At 32.1% G+C, this 19,254-nt stretch overlaps 1 protein-coding gene across 5 annotated transcripts in view; it reads left to right on the top strand.

The window, feature by feature from the left end:
- The window catches only part of Fbxw7 (F-box and WD repeat domain containing 7), a 188,207-nt gene that overhangs the window by 152,740 nt on the left and 16,213 nt on the right, over window positions 1–19,254 (top strand). For all 5 annotated transcript variants that reach the window (XM_077803336.1, XM_077803339.1, XM_077803338.1 and 2 more), the window contains 2 exons: window positions 9,036–9,118; window positions 12,183–12,324. In XM_077803336.1, coding sequence (XP_077659462.1) covers window positions 9,036–9,118; window positions 12,183–12,324 — 225 coding nt within the window. The remainder of the gene's footprint in view (window positions 1–9,035; window positions 9,119–12,182; window positions 12,325–19,254) is intronic.

The raw sequence follows: 19,254 nt of genomic DNA, 5'->3' as shown, positions 1-19,254 counted from the left end.
TGTTTAAATTGAGAGATAGAGCACCACATTATGTTATTCTGCAAGGACCCTTATAAGACCAGTGACTATTAGAAGTCTTATAGACATTATTACTCCTAGAAGTTGATAATTGTGGTATTTCCACATATATCTCAGGTCCACGGATAGTAATTTCTTTCTTTCTCCTTAACGCCTGCTAAACTTCCATCTTTTAAACTCAGAATATATCTTTTATGAAATCTTTAGATTGTTTAAGTAACTTCATCATTTTCTGACCTACCCCATTCCAATTTGATGGTTGCTATTTAGTCTAATATTGTTCTCTATTAATTTCTAGTGCTAGCAGCTGAATTTTAAGTATCTTGGGAGGAAAGCTATCACAGTGTTTTTGTTTATCTTCATTGCATTTTATACAGGTTGGGATATAGCATGTGATTTTCTTTCTTTTTTTCTTTTTTTTTTTTTTAAAGCAGTCTGATTTATTAGCTCAACTAATAGAAATCAGTTGATCTTGGGGACCAGAGACCAAGGTTCTAAAGACAGCTGGCTGTTTAACCCTGAGAAGGCACTTCATTTTCTACCTCTCCTTTCTCACCTATTAATAACAGCTACTGTCTATTTGTAGCATACAGGGCATTCATTATGCCCCCAGTGACTCTAGGGCAGGTGGGTAATGTTGTAGTATTACCATTACCAATTTCAAATAAGAGAAAACTGGAACTCATAAGAGTCCAGTAGCTGACTGAGGTTACGCTCTTAATAATAGAAAAGCTAGTGTTTAAGCCTAGGTTTCTCTGATTACAAAGTTAGGTACATCCCATACACAAAGAAGAATAAGATTAGATAACTTTTAGGATTACTCTAGGGCTTATGACTTCTGTTATGTTTTTTGTTGGTTTAGTAGATAGCGCTTTTTTCCCTTAGCCTTTTAAAAAAATTTTTTGTTGTTGTCAATGGACTTTTATTTTATTTATTTATATGCAGTGCTGAGAATCAAACCCAGAGCCTAACACATGCTAGGCAAGCTCTCTACCACTGAGCCACAACCCCAGCCCTAACCTTTTGTTCTTTTTTCAAAACTTTTGTCATGGCTATCAGCTACTAAATTAATTCCAGAATTTAAAAAAAGCCCTTGAAATTAATACAGTATAAATTTACCGGCCCATGAAAACTTTTTCTCAAGTCAGAAAGATATATTTGAACATTACAGACAACCTCAGTAAATATGGAATTGAGTAAAGTAGAAGAATGAGTGAGGCTCTAGACCTTACATTGAAGGAAAGTTGATTTCTTGCTCTATCCATGTTAATTCTTTTCTGGGTGATAGTTGTTATTTTCTGTTTTTTAAAAGCTTTTAAAAATGTTTTTCCATGATATTTTCCTTAGTTTACTAAAAGTATTACCACAAAAAATTTACAAAAAAATTTTAGAGGAAACTTTTGCAGACAAATTCAAGACTTACAGTTTATTTTGGATGTGAAGCATGGGATATAAAGATTAAATGCTTTCTAGATAAATCAGGGTAACTTGGGTAACTTGCACACTTTTTTTTCAAATTATTGTACTGCTGATGGTTCCCTGTAAAAAAGTAATGTAAAGAATGTTAACAGCTCTATAGAAATATAAATTTTAATAGAACAAATAAAAAAACTCACATTTTTATTATTTTCTTCTATGGCTATAGTAAATAGAACTCTTGCATTATTGTGTGCAAATTCTCTGTGTATGCTTATGTATTTGTAAATACATTGGTGCATATGTTTTACTCTTTAAATAACATTGTTATTGAATTTGTGTCAAATCATCAGGGGGCCACATCTTTGTAAAGAGAGTTTTAGGTTAAAATTCAAGAAAAAAAATAGTTATTCCTACAATTATACTTACCTTAAAATTTAAAAAAACCCTGAGCTATGATATTTTGATTCATACTTTGATTCACTGAGGTTAGGATTTTTTATATTATTATAAATATCCACCCCCCCCCAAGTAAATTTATTTTAAGCAAAGCTAAATCATATATTGTACTATTCGTGTTTGGGATTTATTTTCTTATGTATTAGTATTATAACACTTGTTTACCTAGGTCATAATATCAAACTAGATATGGCTCATTATTTTCATTTTATATTTTTAATATTTTTTAGAACAAATTTCATTTGGAGTTTGGAGAGTCAGATATGTGTATACATTACCCTATTCTATGTCTTAAATTGACTATAAATTTAATAGAGGAATAAAAAGTGTCTCAAATTATATACTATCCTGTGCCTGACACATAGTAGGAGCTCACTAAATCTTAATGAATGAATAAATGTAGGAAATAATGATCAATGTTGTTGCCTGCTTACATTGTTGAAAATGTAGATGCTGGGCATGTGTACTATTTTAATTAATAATGCCTGTATAGAACAGATTTATTAACTTGCCAATTTTAGTTATGAGCCTTTTAATAAGAACTTAAATCCCACAAAGTTAATGACAGTGAGTTAGTGGAGTTTCACAAAGTTTGTTTCAGCCTCAACATGCTTGACATTCCTTTCTTTGATGTTGAAATTTTGAACTGTCTCTGATCTAAATTCTGTGCTCAGGGCAAGACAGCTAACTGTGGTAGGTGGTTTCCTATTCCTTTCTAGAGTAAAGAGTGTTGTCATGATGATGATTATAAAATCATTGACATAGGAGTATAAACACATTTTCTTACTATTATAAAATGGAAATGTATTTGAAATGTTATCAAGGTAATGAAAACCAATAGTATTCATAATATCAGCAACTAATTATAATAACAATTGGTAAACATTTTAATACTAATGATTTTAATATTTTGTACCTTAAAATATGTATTTGTTAATTTATATTATACTTACTAAATAATGCTGTGGTCGCTCTTATTTGCTTATATAGCCAGTTATTAAAAACTCTTTGTTATACATCATTTTTCTGAATGCCATACAAGTAATGTTGAGTAAGCTGTGAACCTTCAAGGAGTATTTTAGGAGAGAAAGATATCTAAAAATAATGACTGAAAAAAATAAATAAATAAATAAAAATAATGACTGAGCTATGACAAGTGCAATAATAAAGCTATGTATGTAATGATAAATAATAAACTCTGAGAGTCAAGGAAAAAGAAAGTACTCTTAATTACTTCCTTTGTATCAACACTGTGTATGCATACTTCTAAAGTCTAAGTTCTAAGTCATGATTCGCTGAGGACTATTTTTCTATTTATGTGTAGATTGTTTTTTGTTTCTGTTCTTCATCACAACTTGCCTTCTAACAAACTTAGTTATCCCAATAATTTGCTCAGAAAGAGCCATTTCTCTTGTACTAACTCATGGGTTCATTGTTCGCTCTACTGTCTTTTCTATACCCCATAGGCTTATATTCTGGGGCAGTACCTTATTATATCTTAGCACTATTTTTTCTCTCAGGTTACTGCTACCATCCATTCTTATTCACCTACCTTAATGGAATTGTGATTAGATGAACATTGGGTCTGAGTTGGCAGATGGACTGTATTCTAGGACCTTGTCATTGGTCATTCCCCTTGCTAATGGATTTTCAATAATGCTTACAGGCTGTCAGTCAACACAAGAAATAATTTTTTATAGACTGGAAAAAATTATTACCTAGCTGAAATTATGTGAAAATTTAATTTATTGTAATGAAATATATTTAATACTTTGACACGCTTAAGTATTTTCTTAGTGAACTTACATAATGTTTTAGCATAAGGTATAAAATACTTTTTAAAAAAATATTTATATAATATATAGGCTGATGTAAGGGTAAAATGTTCCGGTTTACCACAGGGTAATATAGACATAGATAGCAACACACAAAGGGTTTTTAAAAATATCATATTACTGAAAATTTTGAATAAGTTTTAAACATCTATATGTTAGCCAAGGCTACCAGAAATAGGAAGTTGAGAATGATTTTATTTGCATTTTCATGTAAGATTTTGATGGCAGTAATATTTTTCATTGACAGTACTATAGAAAATGTTAAGAATAATTATTTAATTCTACTACTTTTAAGTCCAGTTAGAAGCTTAGTTGACCAGCTTTGTTTGGCAAATTCTTTGTTCACATTTAAATTAAAATTGTAAACAAGATACAAGGGGGAATTGTTTAAATATGTGGGAAAATAATGTTTCTTAGTAGTTAAAAGCATATACATTTCTCACTTAAACGGTAAACATATTAATAAAAATCATTTTCAAGTCGGAACCTTGGTAAATGGAGGATATAAAAAACTTCTTAATGTGTAGGTTTTTTTTGTATGTATCATTTTAAATTTTGACCCATGTAAATATTTTACCTATTCAAAAACAAAATATGTATATGCATACCTACATATAAGCAAACTTTTGTGGAGGTTTTCCTGTGTCTTCATAGACATAAGTAGAAGCCATGTAACCATGAGAACATTCCTTTGAAGATACAAAATCAAGAGAGATTTTTCTTTTTAAACATCATCCAAGGTTTTGAGAGGATCTTCCTTACTTTCTTAAAGTTGGTCTCAGTTTTTAACTTGGTAGACTTTGAAATGATTAGTTCAACTAGAGATAGAACATGATTTCATTTGAGTCAAAGTATTTACTTTGTAGTCTTATGACAAGTTACCATGGACAAATTCTAGAGGAAATTTCACCATATTCATTGTATACTTTTCTTCACATAGCCCTGGACAGGGAAGAAAATCATTATTGTTCTTCTTTTTTTCCTTTCCCAAATCATGAATGTTCTAGAGTCTCTAATAAAAAGGGTTTATGAGTCTCTTCCTAATAATTAGATTTTTTTTTTTTTGCTTAGAGAAAGAGATTTCAATTAAAAAATAATTTCCCTGTGAAGTGGGCTAATTGATTATTTAGAAAACTAACTTCTGAGTATGTGTACATATTGTTTCTGAGGGGAAGAATCAATTTAAGAGCCAGGTGGAGTTTTTTTTAAAAAATAATAGACAGTAGGATATAATTTCCAGGAGAAGATCTAAAATGTGCATCTTCATAAGTTTTATATTCTTTAATGTTTTAGTAATAGAGGCATAAACATTTAGTTTTTAAATCATGATTCTATTTTATGCAGTATTTGGAATCATTTTAATAAGGAAAGTAATTTCCTATCATAGCAGAGTATTAAAATTTATTAAAGTCCATATAGTTTATTCCTTTTTTTCTGAAGAAACTTTCTAAATACTTTAAATAACTATAGGCACATAGGTTACTTGTAATGAAGAACACTAATGGGAAGGTAAGAGTTAATAACTAGACCCTTAATAATGGGACTTTCTAGTCCAAAAAAAATCTTGTAATTGCCTCTGAAGCTAGTTGTGTAGCAAGTTGCAAGATGAAATATCTAGATTGTAGTAGTCATTCTAAGAAAAATGTTGCCTTCAGGCAAACTTTGGTACATTTATTATTATGTAAAATGCCTTTTTAATGATAAGCAACTCACAGAGTCCAAATAATTTTAGAAGTAGAAGTCCAGCGTCTCCTCTTTGCTCAAGATTAAATTAGTGTGAGCCTCTCCAATGAGCACAGCTTTTGCTCCCTTTGAAGAAAGTAGCCTTTCAGACAAACTTTATATTTGATTTGTTTGTCTTAAAAAGATATTCTCATGATTACTGCCGAGAGCTGGTAACATGTGTGGTAGTTTTCTTGAAAATTCTATTTAACAGAATGAAATGGAAAAACCTAGGGAATATTTTCAGGAAATCTTAATAGAAGAGACATGCAACTTGAAGTAGAACTTATATTACATAATTCTGCAAATGCTATATGCACCAAACTGATTTACCTTATTGTCAGTTTCCCCAAAGGATATTTAATTTTTCCCTTTGGAATTGCCCATTTTGTACCCATCCAAGCTCCTCTAAAAATCTCATCAGTCTATGCCAGAACTACAGTAGAATGACAGTTAATGAAAATAGCCTGCCTTGCCACTGCTGGGGCAGGGGTGGTGGGGGGAGCTGTATGAAAATATATTTCATTTTCAAAATGTTTCTGGAAGGACTTATTTATGGAAATGTTGCTTGTTATTTAAAACTCTTCACAAATGCAGTTTTCACAAAATACAAAAAAAAAAAAAAATAATCTCCTGAAAGTTTGAAAGGGGTGAGGGGGCTGTCATGTGGGGGCGGTCTCTGTGCTGCCCACATCCTCCCTCTGTTCGGTGCGTTGTGTGCTTACGGGTTCCCTGGAGCGGATCACCATATAATTGATGTGCAGTCTGCATTGCTGAATCCTGGACTGCACCATTCTGTGTTCAAGGGAAGATGTAATCTGATCCCTCTGCTGCTGAGGGAGGAATCTGTTCAGTCAAGGCTTTGACAGGGCATAGTCTCCTCCAATAATCTTCTCCGTTCTCTCTCATTATTCCCTCGAGTTCTTCTCAGTCAAGCTGCATGTATGTATGTGTGTCCCGAGAAGCGGTTTGATACTGAGCTGCATTTGCCTTTACTGTGGAGTTTTGTTGCCGGTTCTGCTCCCTAATCTTCCTTTTCTGACGTGCCTGAGCATGTCCACATTAGAATCTGTGACATACCTACCTGAAAAAGGTTTATATTGTCAGAGACTGCCAAGCAGCCGGACACACGGGGGCACAGAATCACTGAAGGGAAAAAATACAGAAAATATGGGTTTCTACGGCACATTAAAAATGATTTTTTACAAAGTAAGTAATCTGTTTTCTTCCTGTGCTGTGTGATTGTGTGTGTGTGTGCCTGCCTGAGAAGGAAAATCTGTATCATCAGAGATGGCTGCAGTATCCTCTAATTTTGGTGGGTGGCTGGATGTCTGGTATTCTGTTTTATTTCATGAATGTAAGCGAATAATGGAAAGACAGCGTGAGCTGGGAGAAGCTTTATATTTAAAATAAAATGTATATTTGAGTCTGAAAATTTTTCACTAAAAATACATTCAGACTTTAGAAATGTGGCACCGTTTAATGCTGACCTGGAAATACTCTATCCTTAGTTGGTTTTTAGTGAACCTTTTGCCTTAAATTTTTCTCTATACATTATATACATATTTTTATCTTTTTATTAGGTGATTCTTAGTGTGTAGAATCATTAGAATATTTGGTATTTATATTTAGAGAGGTCATATTTACTTTCTGTTCCCCTCAAAAAAAATTGCAGAATTAATTTTTGATTCTAAAGTCGGTATTTTTTGTAAACAGTACAGTATTTAAAAGACTTTTATGGTCATTGAGAAGGTGCTTTATTTTATAAAATAAAAATAAAATTATTTGTCAGAGGTTTCCTTCATACATATTTTTTGTACATTTTTATTCTTTGAAGGATTTCTAAGATGGAAATAAAGTTTGCTTTTAGTGGCAAATGGCATTTGCACCAATGTATTTACAAGATATCCTGGGAAGTTCTGAAACCAGTATTACAAAGTTAATTAGAATGAATATCAGAGTTTCTCATAGTATTTATGAAGATAATCTGTGAAAGTTATCAAAAAACTTGATTTTAAGGTAATCTGTACTGACTAACCTTCCGGATAGATTCATTTGTGAATGTGTATGTATATTTCTATAAATTATATACATGGAAGCACGTGGCTACTTATATATTATAGCTTTTTATATTATATTTATATAGTCATTTGCTTTTTAATGCAATTATTTAGGAAAAGAAAATAATGGATTTTGAGAGAAATCCCTTTAAAACAATGTAATGAGTAAGAAACTTCTGAAGGGAAGAAACCAGACTATTTTTTTTTCCAATATGTATTTCATGAACTAAGGTATAAATTGTGGATAAGCTGGTTGTACCCCTATCTCTTACTCCTAGTATCATAAAATCATCCTGTATTGATTAGAAGACGTCTTCATAATGATAAAAACGAAGTCTTTATTATCCTGTGTGGTTCAGAAGATTTTTAGAGTCTCTTTGGTTCTCTTTAGTATTTACACTGTATCATGCTGAGTTATGGTGTTCCTATGAGGCAATAGGTAGGAAACTAAGACTACTGCAAAATAAGGGTTTTCACCCTACTATCAAAATTAGGATAGCTACACGTCACTCTAGGTGTTCCCCCCAACTTGTAGTAATGCAGTTAATAAATGAGTGGATGCAAATCTGAAAGAAGTTGTCAAATTAGAGAAAAGTTGACTCTTATTAGATGTTATTTTCTAGTTTAAAAATAAACATATGTTCAAAGGACCCCAGTTGACTGATAGTGAAATATAAAAATATTTCAATATTGATATGACAAAATACAATCCTGAGTATATTTATGGTGTTTCATGGCATAATGAAACACCTTAAAAATATAAATGTTGGATGTATCTTATAAAAAGCGTGATTCATTTTCCTCAAATCTTTTTGTTATTGTTTCAAGTTAACATATTTGTCCGGATTGTCAGTAGAGCTATACTTTGTATATATAGCAATTGATGACTTTTTTCTTCAGCTATATTGTACCATCTCCAGATTTCTCTGATTATGGATTTACCATTTTTACTGATCTTATTGCCCATATAAATTACTTTATGCTTTAGTATGATTTGTATTTAAGATTATTTTATTTTCAGTGCTTTCTTTACCCTTTTGTAATGATATGGGTGTTTAAAATTCAGTTTCCATTCTCATTTCTGGTTTTGAAATTTTGAATTTTGTTATTTCTTAATGTTTTTAAGGAAAAATGAAGATCAATGAGGAAGGCATGTTAAATGTGGTTCTTTTCTGTATGGATTATCATGAGATTTTTCTCCTTATATCGGTTGTTAAACTGAAAAACATGAAAGGTATTACTCCTGAAGAATATGTATGATGAATGTCAATTTTTAAATCACCATACGCTGTTATCTAGAACATAAGAGCATGGGGGGGTAATATCTTTGCAGTTTGTAAGCATAAAACAAAGTGGAACAAATAGAGGAAACCAAGAAATACTTATTTTCTGTATTAATTGACTACCTAATTTCCATTGTAGACATATGAAATTTTAAAGAATTTTTTATATTAACAGTGCTAACTCAAGATTTGATAGTTCGACTGGTGATTTTTAAAAAAATATATCTTGTTTTACCTTATAGATGAAAAGAAAGTTGGACCATGGTTCCGAGGTCCGCTCCTTTTCTTTGGGAAAGAAACCATGCAAAGTCTCAGAATATACAAGGTAATATTAAATATAATAATTTATTCTCTTGTGGTTCTCATATCTTTTAAAGCTGATAATTCTGAAAGTATCTCTTTCAGTTTATTTCCATAGAATAATAATGTTAACAGTACCTCTGACTCTTTAACATACTTCAAAATTACTGAAAATTGGGAAATATATCATTTTAAATAGGGGGAGGAACAACTACCACCGTAATTTATATTCTGTTATTAATACATTAAAGTAAGATGAGCAGAGGTTCTCTTGTGAACAAAATTTTAAAATCACAATTTTGAAGGAATTCTAAAATGTAAATCATAAAATATGAACATGAGCAAATGTATCTTGTTACTATAGCAACAACTGTTCTAAGATGGATATTTATATTCACAAAATTGGAGATAAATTTATTAGCAGTGAAATAAACACCCCAGTTACTAACTAAATCTTATTTCATGAAATTAATGTGTTAGAAATTCCCTTTTATTAGCTTGGTAGGTCTTATGTCTTAACACATACATTTCTGCACCAGTAGAATAGTTTCCATAACAACTAAATACAATTGTAGTCTTGTTTCCTGCTTCAGTCCATCATTTTTGGATTTTGCATCAGTATAAAACTTTTCCCACTCTCACGCTAATTAGGCCAACTTAAGTACAATATCTATTACCCAGCCAATTAAAAATGGCTTTGGGCGTCACTTGGAATGCTGTATTTTCAAATTTAAATGACAAAAGTATCTTAAGAACTTTTTTTTTTTTTGTATAATTGTCACTTCAAATAACTGATCCTGAGATAGCAATAAGAACCCTAAGAACTCCTTGGTTATAATACAGTTCCTTCTTTTTCTCAAAGTATTTTGACTTAGAATTATTTTTGTTCTGTAAGGTAAAAAAAAAAAAAAAAAAAAATTGCCCAGATATAAGGCTTTTTAAAAATTGAACATTATTACAGATTTTCTCTCTTTCTCCCCCCTCCCACCGTCTCTGAATCTTTACAGAAACAATTCATTCTTATTTCATTCAGTTATAGAAAATATTTCTTTCAAATGCTTTTTTTATGAAATTTCAAAATCATAATAATTAGAATAATTGTGCATATAAAATACAGGAGAGATGATGCAAAGGCTAAAAATAAAACTGTCTCTTAGTTATTTAGGAGCTGCATTTCTGTGTGATTTTTCTCATGTTGACTGTCCCCCTCTTTACTCCTTGCCTTTTGACAATTTTACTGTTTTGGCACTTCCACCAGAGGGTGTGGAGGGATAGAGAGACAAGCAAAACTATTCACTTCATTTTGCTTCTAACCTTAATAAAGTATTTCTTAGATGAGAAAGTTGAGTTGAATGTTGAGCTAATTGTAAATGGTCTTTTATAAATGTATAGAGTCCAGTAAGCCATATTATTTTGGTCTTCTATTACTATGGCTGAAACTAGGACAAAGTTATTAAATTGTTCACGTGTTTCCAAGGCAGCTTATCAAAAATAAGTGTTGAATTTTTATCATAGAACACATAAAGTTTGTCTTTAATTGTTCACTTTTTTATTGAGAAAACAACTGACTCTTAAATAAAATTTACTAACGCAGAATTAACCCCAATGGGATATTTTGTGTTTATTTCCATGTCTTTTTTTGGAGATTTTGTCAGTTACTAATGTATGTATTTGGTGTTTTATTTTTCACAGATAATAAAATGAAACTCATTTTTCTTTTTTTCTTTTTTTGTCTTAGAAAATTTAAGTTATAAGCACATTCTATTATTGTGGAGAATGAGAAAACTGAAATTACCTTTGAATTTAAAAGAAAAGAGGATAGACAATTATTGAATATTAGAGATTAACTTAAATGTGTGTTAAAAGATTCAAAGATTACAGGAATGAAGATTTTTATGTAAAATACATTCAAATACATTTCATATCAAAAAAATGAAGAAAACATTGGGGAAGTTGTGTCACAAGTAATTTAACAGAGCTTAACACTCGACTATTATGATACAATACGTATGTGATTTTTGGATTTAGAACACTATTATAACTCAAGAAATTAAGGATTATTCTAGAAATGTAATTTTGTTAACCAAGCTAAACCATCTTCTCCTTTTTTTTTTTTTTTTTTGGTAATATCTCTAAAATAGAAATGCTCAATATTTGCCTTGAGAGTAAATAATTTAATTGGATACAGAAATTTAAAAATAAAGTTTAATATGTCAATAACATATCTATGTTCTTCCTGCTATTAGTTGTTTTTAGGAGAGTTAGACAGTTTTCAAGCCAGGTCATTTGGTCTTAACCTCTTTCATTTTATACTAGATGCAGATAAGTTCTTCACACTTAATTTGAATAACTATACATCTAATCAAGGCTGATTCTCATCAACTATCAGACCAAGCTTTATAAATAACAATTAAGAATTAGATAGCAACAGAGTATAATTATGAAGGCATCTGGGCAAACTTAAGGAATTGTTTGACTAGTGATATCCAAAACCTTTGAATATTCTGTTTATATACTGGAGTTTTTAAAAGAGTCTCAAACTCCTTTTTATAAAGAAAATTTAAAATTTAAACTTTATGTCTTAGAAGAGGGCCTATATATTCTAATGAAATATTTGATTGATTGGTTGATTGGTTGTGGCTGGATATTAAACCCAGGGCCCCATGCATGCTAAGAACATATTCTAAATTGGAGCTACATCCACAGCCCTAAGGAAATATTTTACCATTATTTGTATGTATGTATCTGTGACTTGCAGTTTTGCCATAGAGATTCTGTTATTTGGTTGCAGTTAGCATTGCTGGGATAATAACAGGTGGTTATGTAGGAGGGAGGAAACTTACTCCAAGAATAGCAAAATGGGTTTTGTGTACTCATGTTCTCTGGGAATAAGCAAATAAAAGGAATAATTGGATTGATGTTTGAAATATGCCCAGGTCATCATCCTTTTTATTAAATAAGCATTCCTTATTTTTAAGAAATATATGTCTTTGCTTCTACTCTGTGTGTGTGTGTGTGTGTGTGTGCATATATATATATATATATATATATATATATATATATATATACACTTTTTTTTTTTTTTTTAGTACCACTGGGCTTGTGCCATGTTCAGCAACACCAACAACTTTTGGGGACCTGAGAGCAGCCAATGGCCAAGGGCAACAACGACGTCGGATTACATCTGTCCAACCACCTACAGGCCTCCAGGAATGGCTAAAAATGTTTCAGGTAACATTTGTACACACATTACTTGAAATGTTTTACTTAACTGCTACAAAAAATAAGGGACATTCACCCATAAAAAAAGAATGAAGTTACATGTAACCCTGAAAATGAGTCTAGGGAACATTATACTGAGTGAAAGAAACAAGACACAAAAGGCCACATGTTGATTCTGTTTATATGAAATATTTAGAATAGGCAAACCCATAGAGACAGAAAATAGATAAGTGGTGGCCAGGCAATGAGGGGAGGAGATGATTGAGACTACCTGGTACTAGGTGTAGAGTTTCTTTGGATGGCAGAAGTGTTGTAGAGCTAGATAATAGAGGTGATGGCTACACATCAAGGTGGGTGTGCTGGGAACCACCTAAGTGTGTACTTTGAATGGCGAATCTGTGTGACATGTATCTCAATAAAATGCTATAAAAATAAGGGAGCTCGTTTTAACTTCTAAATGTACTAATTAAGAAAGTCTAATGCTTGTTTTCTGATGTACATTTGCATTTTTATAGATTATTAAGCAATAAGACCATTTTTCTTTTTCTTATTCATCTTTGGGTCTTGGGTTGTTGAATGTACTCTTATTTTTTAAATTGCATTGCTTGTAAATTAGGGACTTTCAATTAATTTAAGAACTCCAGTAATCACTGGAGGTGACTTATTTGTCACTACAACCCCACTGGAGTTGATGAATGCATCTTCTTCTTATCAGTGACATGCGTATATATGACTCAGCATGCTCCATTTCCACTAACTATCTTTTACTAGTATTTAAATTCTTTGAACATTTACTGGGTAGATTGGTTGCTATCAAACCTTGAATATTATGAATTTTATAACTTAAGATAGTGATATTAAATTGATTTATCTCTTCTTCCTGTGAGATAATGCATATGAATCAAGTGTTTAGCAAAATAGTTGGCATGGATTAAGCACTTGCTTAATTATTCTTTGCAAACAGTAAATAGAAATGATGTGAAGATCTGATATTATCTACCATACTAATGTAAAAATGAATATATTTTACTACTTCTGGCTGCTTGAATTGTTGGGTACATAATGAATGCACAAGGAAATAATAGTTGAAAAACATACTTCATTTGACTTCATTTGCTATTTCAGATTTTTAAGATGTCATCTTATGTAAATCCTACTATTTCACATACCTAGGCAAAAACAGAATAAATATCTCATTTTTTTTCTGGGGGTGGAAAACTTACTTAAAGCAATGTTGCTTTTAAGTGGATTTTAAAATTTGTTTTCTACCCTCCAGGTGATTTCAGAAGCACTAGGATATAGCCAATTTGAGGAAGGGATGGTAACTGAAAGCTTAGAACGCTGATATTCAACAGGGGTCACCTTCTCCCCTAGTTGAGAGAGCAGTGTCTGAAGACACTTGTGGTTGTTAGAACCGTGGGGGTGGATGGCCACTGCTGTTATCTAGAAGGTGGAGGCAGTATAAAAGACAGCCTCCCACAACAAAGAATTATCCAGTCCAAAGATTAAGAATCTCTGGGTTAGGGAATTAAAGTTATATTTAATTCTTATTAAAATGTTATGAAGCCGGATGCAGTGGTGCACGCCTCTAATCCAGGAGACTTGGGAGGCTGAGGCAGGAGGATCACAAGTTTGAGGGAAGCCTCAGCAACTTAGTGAGGCCCTAACTAACATAGCAAGACCCTATCTCAAAAAATAAATAAATAAACTAATTTTTTTTTTTTTAATTTAAAAAGGGCTGGGATGTTGCTCAGAGGTAAAGTACCCCTAGGTTCAATCTCCAGTACTAAAGAAAAAACAAAACAAGTTATGAACCCACTGCAAATACAACCCACTGGCTTTTTTTTAAGTAAGTTTTCATAGTCATTTGTTCATGAAACATACCTTTTCTGCAAGAATTATTCCTACCCATGCCCTCCCCCTACATTGTTTTACCTCAGGTTCAGGTTTTTTGAATTTTTATTTTTTCCCCTTTCCCCAGAATTCTGAGTGTTTTATTTTGTCCCATTCTTGTAAAGGAAATTTATACATCAATAAGATTTGAAAATAAAGCACAAGACATTTATATATTCTTTTAAAAAAATATTTATTTTTTAGTTTTTTTAGGTGGACACAATATTTTATTTTTATGTGGTGCTGAGGATCAAACCCAATGCCTCATGCATGCCAGGCAAGCACTCCACTACTGAGCCACAACCCCAGCGCGTCCCCCCTTTAAATATTTATTTTTTTAGATTTTTAGGTGAACAAGACATTTATATATTCTTAAAGGAATATTTAAAGATTTCTATTGTCTCTGATTAAGCCAGGAGATGGGTGTGTAGGTGTGTGTTGCCATGCTTGTAGGCGAATGTCAGTTTACAACACAGCACTGAAGAGGATTGCAGAGCTGATTTCTTATTTTTTTGTACCGGAGATTGAACCGAGGGGTACTTTACTATTTTTTTTTTTCTATATTCTTTTTTTTTTCTTTTTTTAATTTTTATTGGTTGTTCACAACATTACAAAGCTCTTGAGGTACTTTACTATTGAGCTACATTCCCAGTCCTTTTGATTTTTATATTTTGCTTAGTTGCAGAGGGTCTTATTAAGTTGCCAAGGCTGGCCTTAAACTTGCAATCCTCTTGCCTCAGCCTCCTTAGTCACTAGGATTACAGGTGTAATTCTGCCGGATTCATATCATTTTTGCAAGAATATACTAACATGATTGAAAATTACCCGATTAGCAATGATTTTATCATCATTGTGGACAGCTTTTGATTGTATGTGAAAAGATTTATTTCTTAGAAGGTTATTTAGAGTTAAGATTTATTTTCATGTGATAAGGCCCATTTTTTTCCAGTGTTTTAAAGTACCAAAATATTTTTTGCAAACCAGTTAGGATATTTGTCGATTTTAAGGGAACTCTTTAATATTGATCTATAGTTTAGGGCATTTATGTTTTATTTTGCAGTAAGGATATTTGAGAGAGTTCTTTGATACAGTGTTTGTTTGTTCAGTTAGCTTATGCTTTCCTTTATCAATTGTCCAAATGTTACCACTTGCTGTATTTCATCAAATCTGAGACTATAGATCCCAATTTCAGAAACATTAATTGTAAAAGCCAAAATGAGAAACTGTTTTGTAGAATCAATGAGACTCAATAAACTAAAGAGTGTTAGCCAGCTTTGGGCCCAATACAAGTATTTGTTCATTTGAGAAGTAGGTACAGTGAAGAAAACCTGTTCTTAATTAACAGGAATAACATGGAATTATCCTCAAAGATAAAGAACCATAATTTTTTTAGATAAATATTATTTAGCAATCAAATCTATAGCAATAAAGAACAATTTGACAGGTAGATCAGGACCTTAATCTTCTCAGTACCATGTGTGTCTTGTGACACAACCAGAACTTCATTGTCATAGATTGCCCCCCTTTTTTAGGGCTGATGCCAAAGTAACTAGAAATGAATCATTTACCTAAAGGCTTACAATGCTTTAGTGCTTAACTTATAGGCAGATATAATTTCATAGTAAAGTGGGGGAGTCATGAATTGACCTATGTGGTACAGTTGAGGGATAATTAAACTGGCACGATTTCTACAGATATGCTGTGGCGGCATTTAATGATGATTTTTCTGTCTCATAACAAACAAAATGGGAGATCTTGTACTCTTACTGTCCTCCTATTGCTCCTAAGGCAGTGATACAGCATTGTTTGGGTCCAGCTCCATCTATTCTAACAAAAGTATTGTGTACTCAATTTGTATATCAAATGAGAACAAATGATACACCATCATAGATAAGAGGAAATTAAAACACACAGTGCTACTACAAAATAGAAGTGCAAATTAAAGACAAAAATTAAAGAAAAACCAAAAGTTTTACTGTTTGAATTTTCAGTAGTCATGGATTTACTTTCTACTTTTATTTTGCAGCCAAATTGAAGCTTCAGATTGTTAATTTTGAGGGAGATAGTTGGTCTTTTTTGGTTTGTTTATGTTCTTTGAGTGTTAATATATGGTTTCTCACTTGAAGTGTTTAGACTAGGTAAAGACTAATGGCATTGGCATGAACATTCTTTTTTTTTTTGTAAAATTTATGTTCCCAGGCATCCTGAAAGAATAAGCATATATGACCTAGATGGAAAAGCTCTTAGTTCCAATTTTGGTTTTGCCTCTTAATAACTGGGTAATTTTATTATTGTTATATAACCACTCTTCCCTTTATATTTTTACTCCATAAAACAAATATAACACTATGAATTTATCAAAAGGAAGAAAACATGTAGGTGTGTTTAAAGCTGTCCTTGGAATTACAGTGGAGACCATTAAGTTTAGCTTTCTCCACTGGTCAAGATACAGCCTTTGTGGGCCCCAGTTTTCTTGGTCATAAAAGGGGCTGTCAAAAATAGTAGTTTCACATCCTACCATGAGGATCAAAGAAATATGTGGAGGAACTCTAACATTGTATAAATGTCATTAGTTTCAAAGTATTTTAATCAAAGCATATTTGCATTGAAGCTATAAATGTCTTTTGAAAAGATGTTACACTCAAAGTAATAAAAATGATAAAATATAAAGTACTTCTGTTTTGATATCTAAATGGGAGTCAACCCCATTTAGATTTAGAAATTGAAGGATTTAATCAAGTTTCATGCTAACATAGAAGCTGTACATATCTTCTGATATATTTTATACAAATCTTGTTTGCTAATCAACAAAAGATTAAAACCTACAGGATAGTGCCCAAAGAGGCTAAGTTCATTATTTCTTTGAAATTTTATTAGTTATAATATGAGAAACCTTGTTAAACCTTATGTGGGTGAGTTGAAGAAAATCATGTATTTGACCAGAGAAGACTAAAGGAGAATTTCATATGTCTTGAATATTTGAAAGACTTTTACATTAAAAGTAGAAAGAGGCTGATTCTTGGTTTCTTCAAAAAATAAAACCTGTGTTGTGTTCTCTGGGTCAGATTTTGATGTCAAGTAGAACTTGAAAATTAGAACTGGCCCACAGTGGAATGGTGGAAGTACTATAGAAGTCAGTTATTTCCCACATGCAATTCAGGCCTGGACCTGACTTGCATGGAGCACTAAGGATCACCTATACCAACACTGGATGAGTTGCTTTTTTTAGAAAAATAAATATCCTCAGCTGCATCTTGACCACTGAAGCAGACTCTCAGGTGGTAGATTGTGGGACTATGTGATTCCTGTACTCATTGGTCAGCTTTGGGGGACCACTGGTCCAGACTAAACCCTTATAATGTAGGTGGAGTTTCTGAAACTTCATCCACTTGCACAGTGAGTTTACTGGTAAAGTTTGGGCTCCTGGTTACATTTCCCTGCCCCTACTACTCTTCTGTACTACCTGTGTGCTCCAGTTCCTAAAATAAAATGATATTTCCATGGGGAAATTTTCAAATTTATATTTGCAGTTTTGCCCACAAATTAAAATTTGTTTCTCTTGAAGGAGGATGGGAAGAAGACAGGCAGGCCACCTTATAGGTATCTAAAGTAGAATGTGATTGGGAACAGCAAGTGAAAGGCTCCCAGGCAGAGCATGCCTGGAGTGTTTGAGGCCTAGAAAGAATGTGTGTGGCAAAAAAAGTAAATAAGAGGAAAAGGAGTAGGAAATTAGAACCTTGTGGGCCAAGCAAAGACTTTTTATTTAACTGAAGTGGAAAGCCAGTAGAAGGTTTGAAGCAGAGGATTACTGAGTACTGAGTGGAGAATAGAAGGAGCAGGGCAGAGGTAGGACGCTGGGAGTGCAGCCAGGGGGTTATGCCAACAGTTCAGGTGAGGGATACTTATGGCTTAGACCATGTAATAACGGTCAGTTTCTGGGTGTGTTTTGATGTTTGAGGCCACAGAATTTATTTGGGTCAGAGCCATCTGTTGGTGAGAGAGAAAGAGGAATCAGGGATGACTCTAGTTTTTGGCCTGAGCAAGTTGTAGAACAGAATTGTGTTTTACTGAACCTAGCAAGACTATGGAAGTGGAGATTTAGAAGGAAAGATGGAGGACTAAATTTCATTTACTATAGTTATAGTTTATGTTCCTAATCCTTGTTAGTGATATACTTTTCAATAAATTAGCTCAAGGTAACATTTACTGAATGTGTATGTAATTTGAATTGAGACATAATTTAAATTTCATTTGACTCTTGTTAAGTCAAATATTCTTTCAAATCAAAATATTATCCAAAATACTGTTTACTCTTAGAGACATTTTGCTATCCAGGCATAAATTTTTTCATGAACTTTCTCTTAAATATATAGAAATTTCTGACACAATTTCAAACATTTACTTAAGAACTGAATTATTTATCTTCTATTCTGGTTTATTATTCTATTCTACACCTGTCTATTAAAAGATTTGATAAAAGATATTTCTCTTCTATTAGCATCATATACTTTGTATTGATATTATTATTTTTCTATTCTCTTAAAAAAATCAATAATTCATTAACTGGAAAAAAAACATTGAACATGTATGGCTTATTACCTTAAATTAGATATAGTATTTATTAATCAAATGCATACCTGTTTAACATTTAAAGTAGTAAATACATTGAAAGATTTTTCACTGTCTTTTTACTATAGAAATTTCCATGGAATGTCTTGGTTGTTAAATCAAAATTTTTTTTAGATATTTATTTTTTAGTTGTAGTTGGAAACAATACCTTTATTTTATTTATCTTTATGTGGTGCTGAGGATCAAACCCAGGGCCTCGCATATGCTAGGCGAGTGTTCTACCGCTGAGCTACATACAGCCCCAGCCCCTTAAATCAAAATTTAATCATGAACAGATCCAAAAATATTTTTAAAGCAGGCATTCATATAGGTGAAGATTTTTATTCTAAAATTATTCTATCAAATGCCTTTCTTTAAAGCCACATTTTAATTAAGTCAGCAGACTTTTCCATCACCCGAAATGGGCATGTCCTTATG

The sequence above is a fragment of the Urocitellus parryii genome, chromosome 10 (genome assembly GCF_045843805.1).
Source record: "Urocitellus parryii isolate mUroPar1 chromosome 10, mUroPar1.hap1, whole genome shotgun sequence".
Taxonomy (NCBI): Eukaryota; Metazoa; Chordata; class Mammalia; order Rodentia; family Sciuridae; genus Urocitellus; species Urocitellus parryii.
This window is presented reverse-complemented; position numbering and strand designations above follow the sequence as displayed.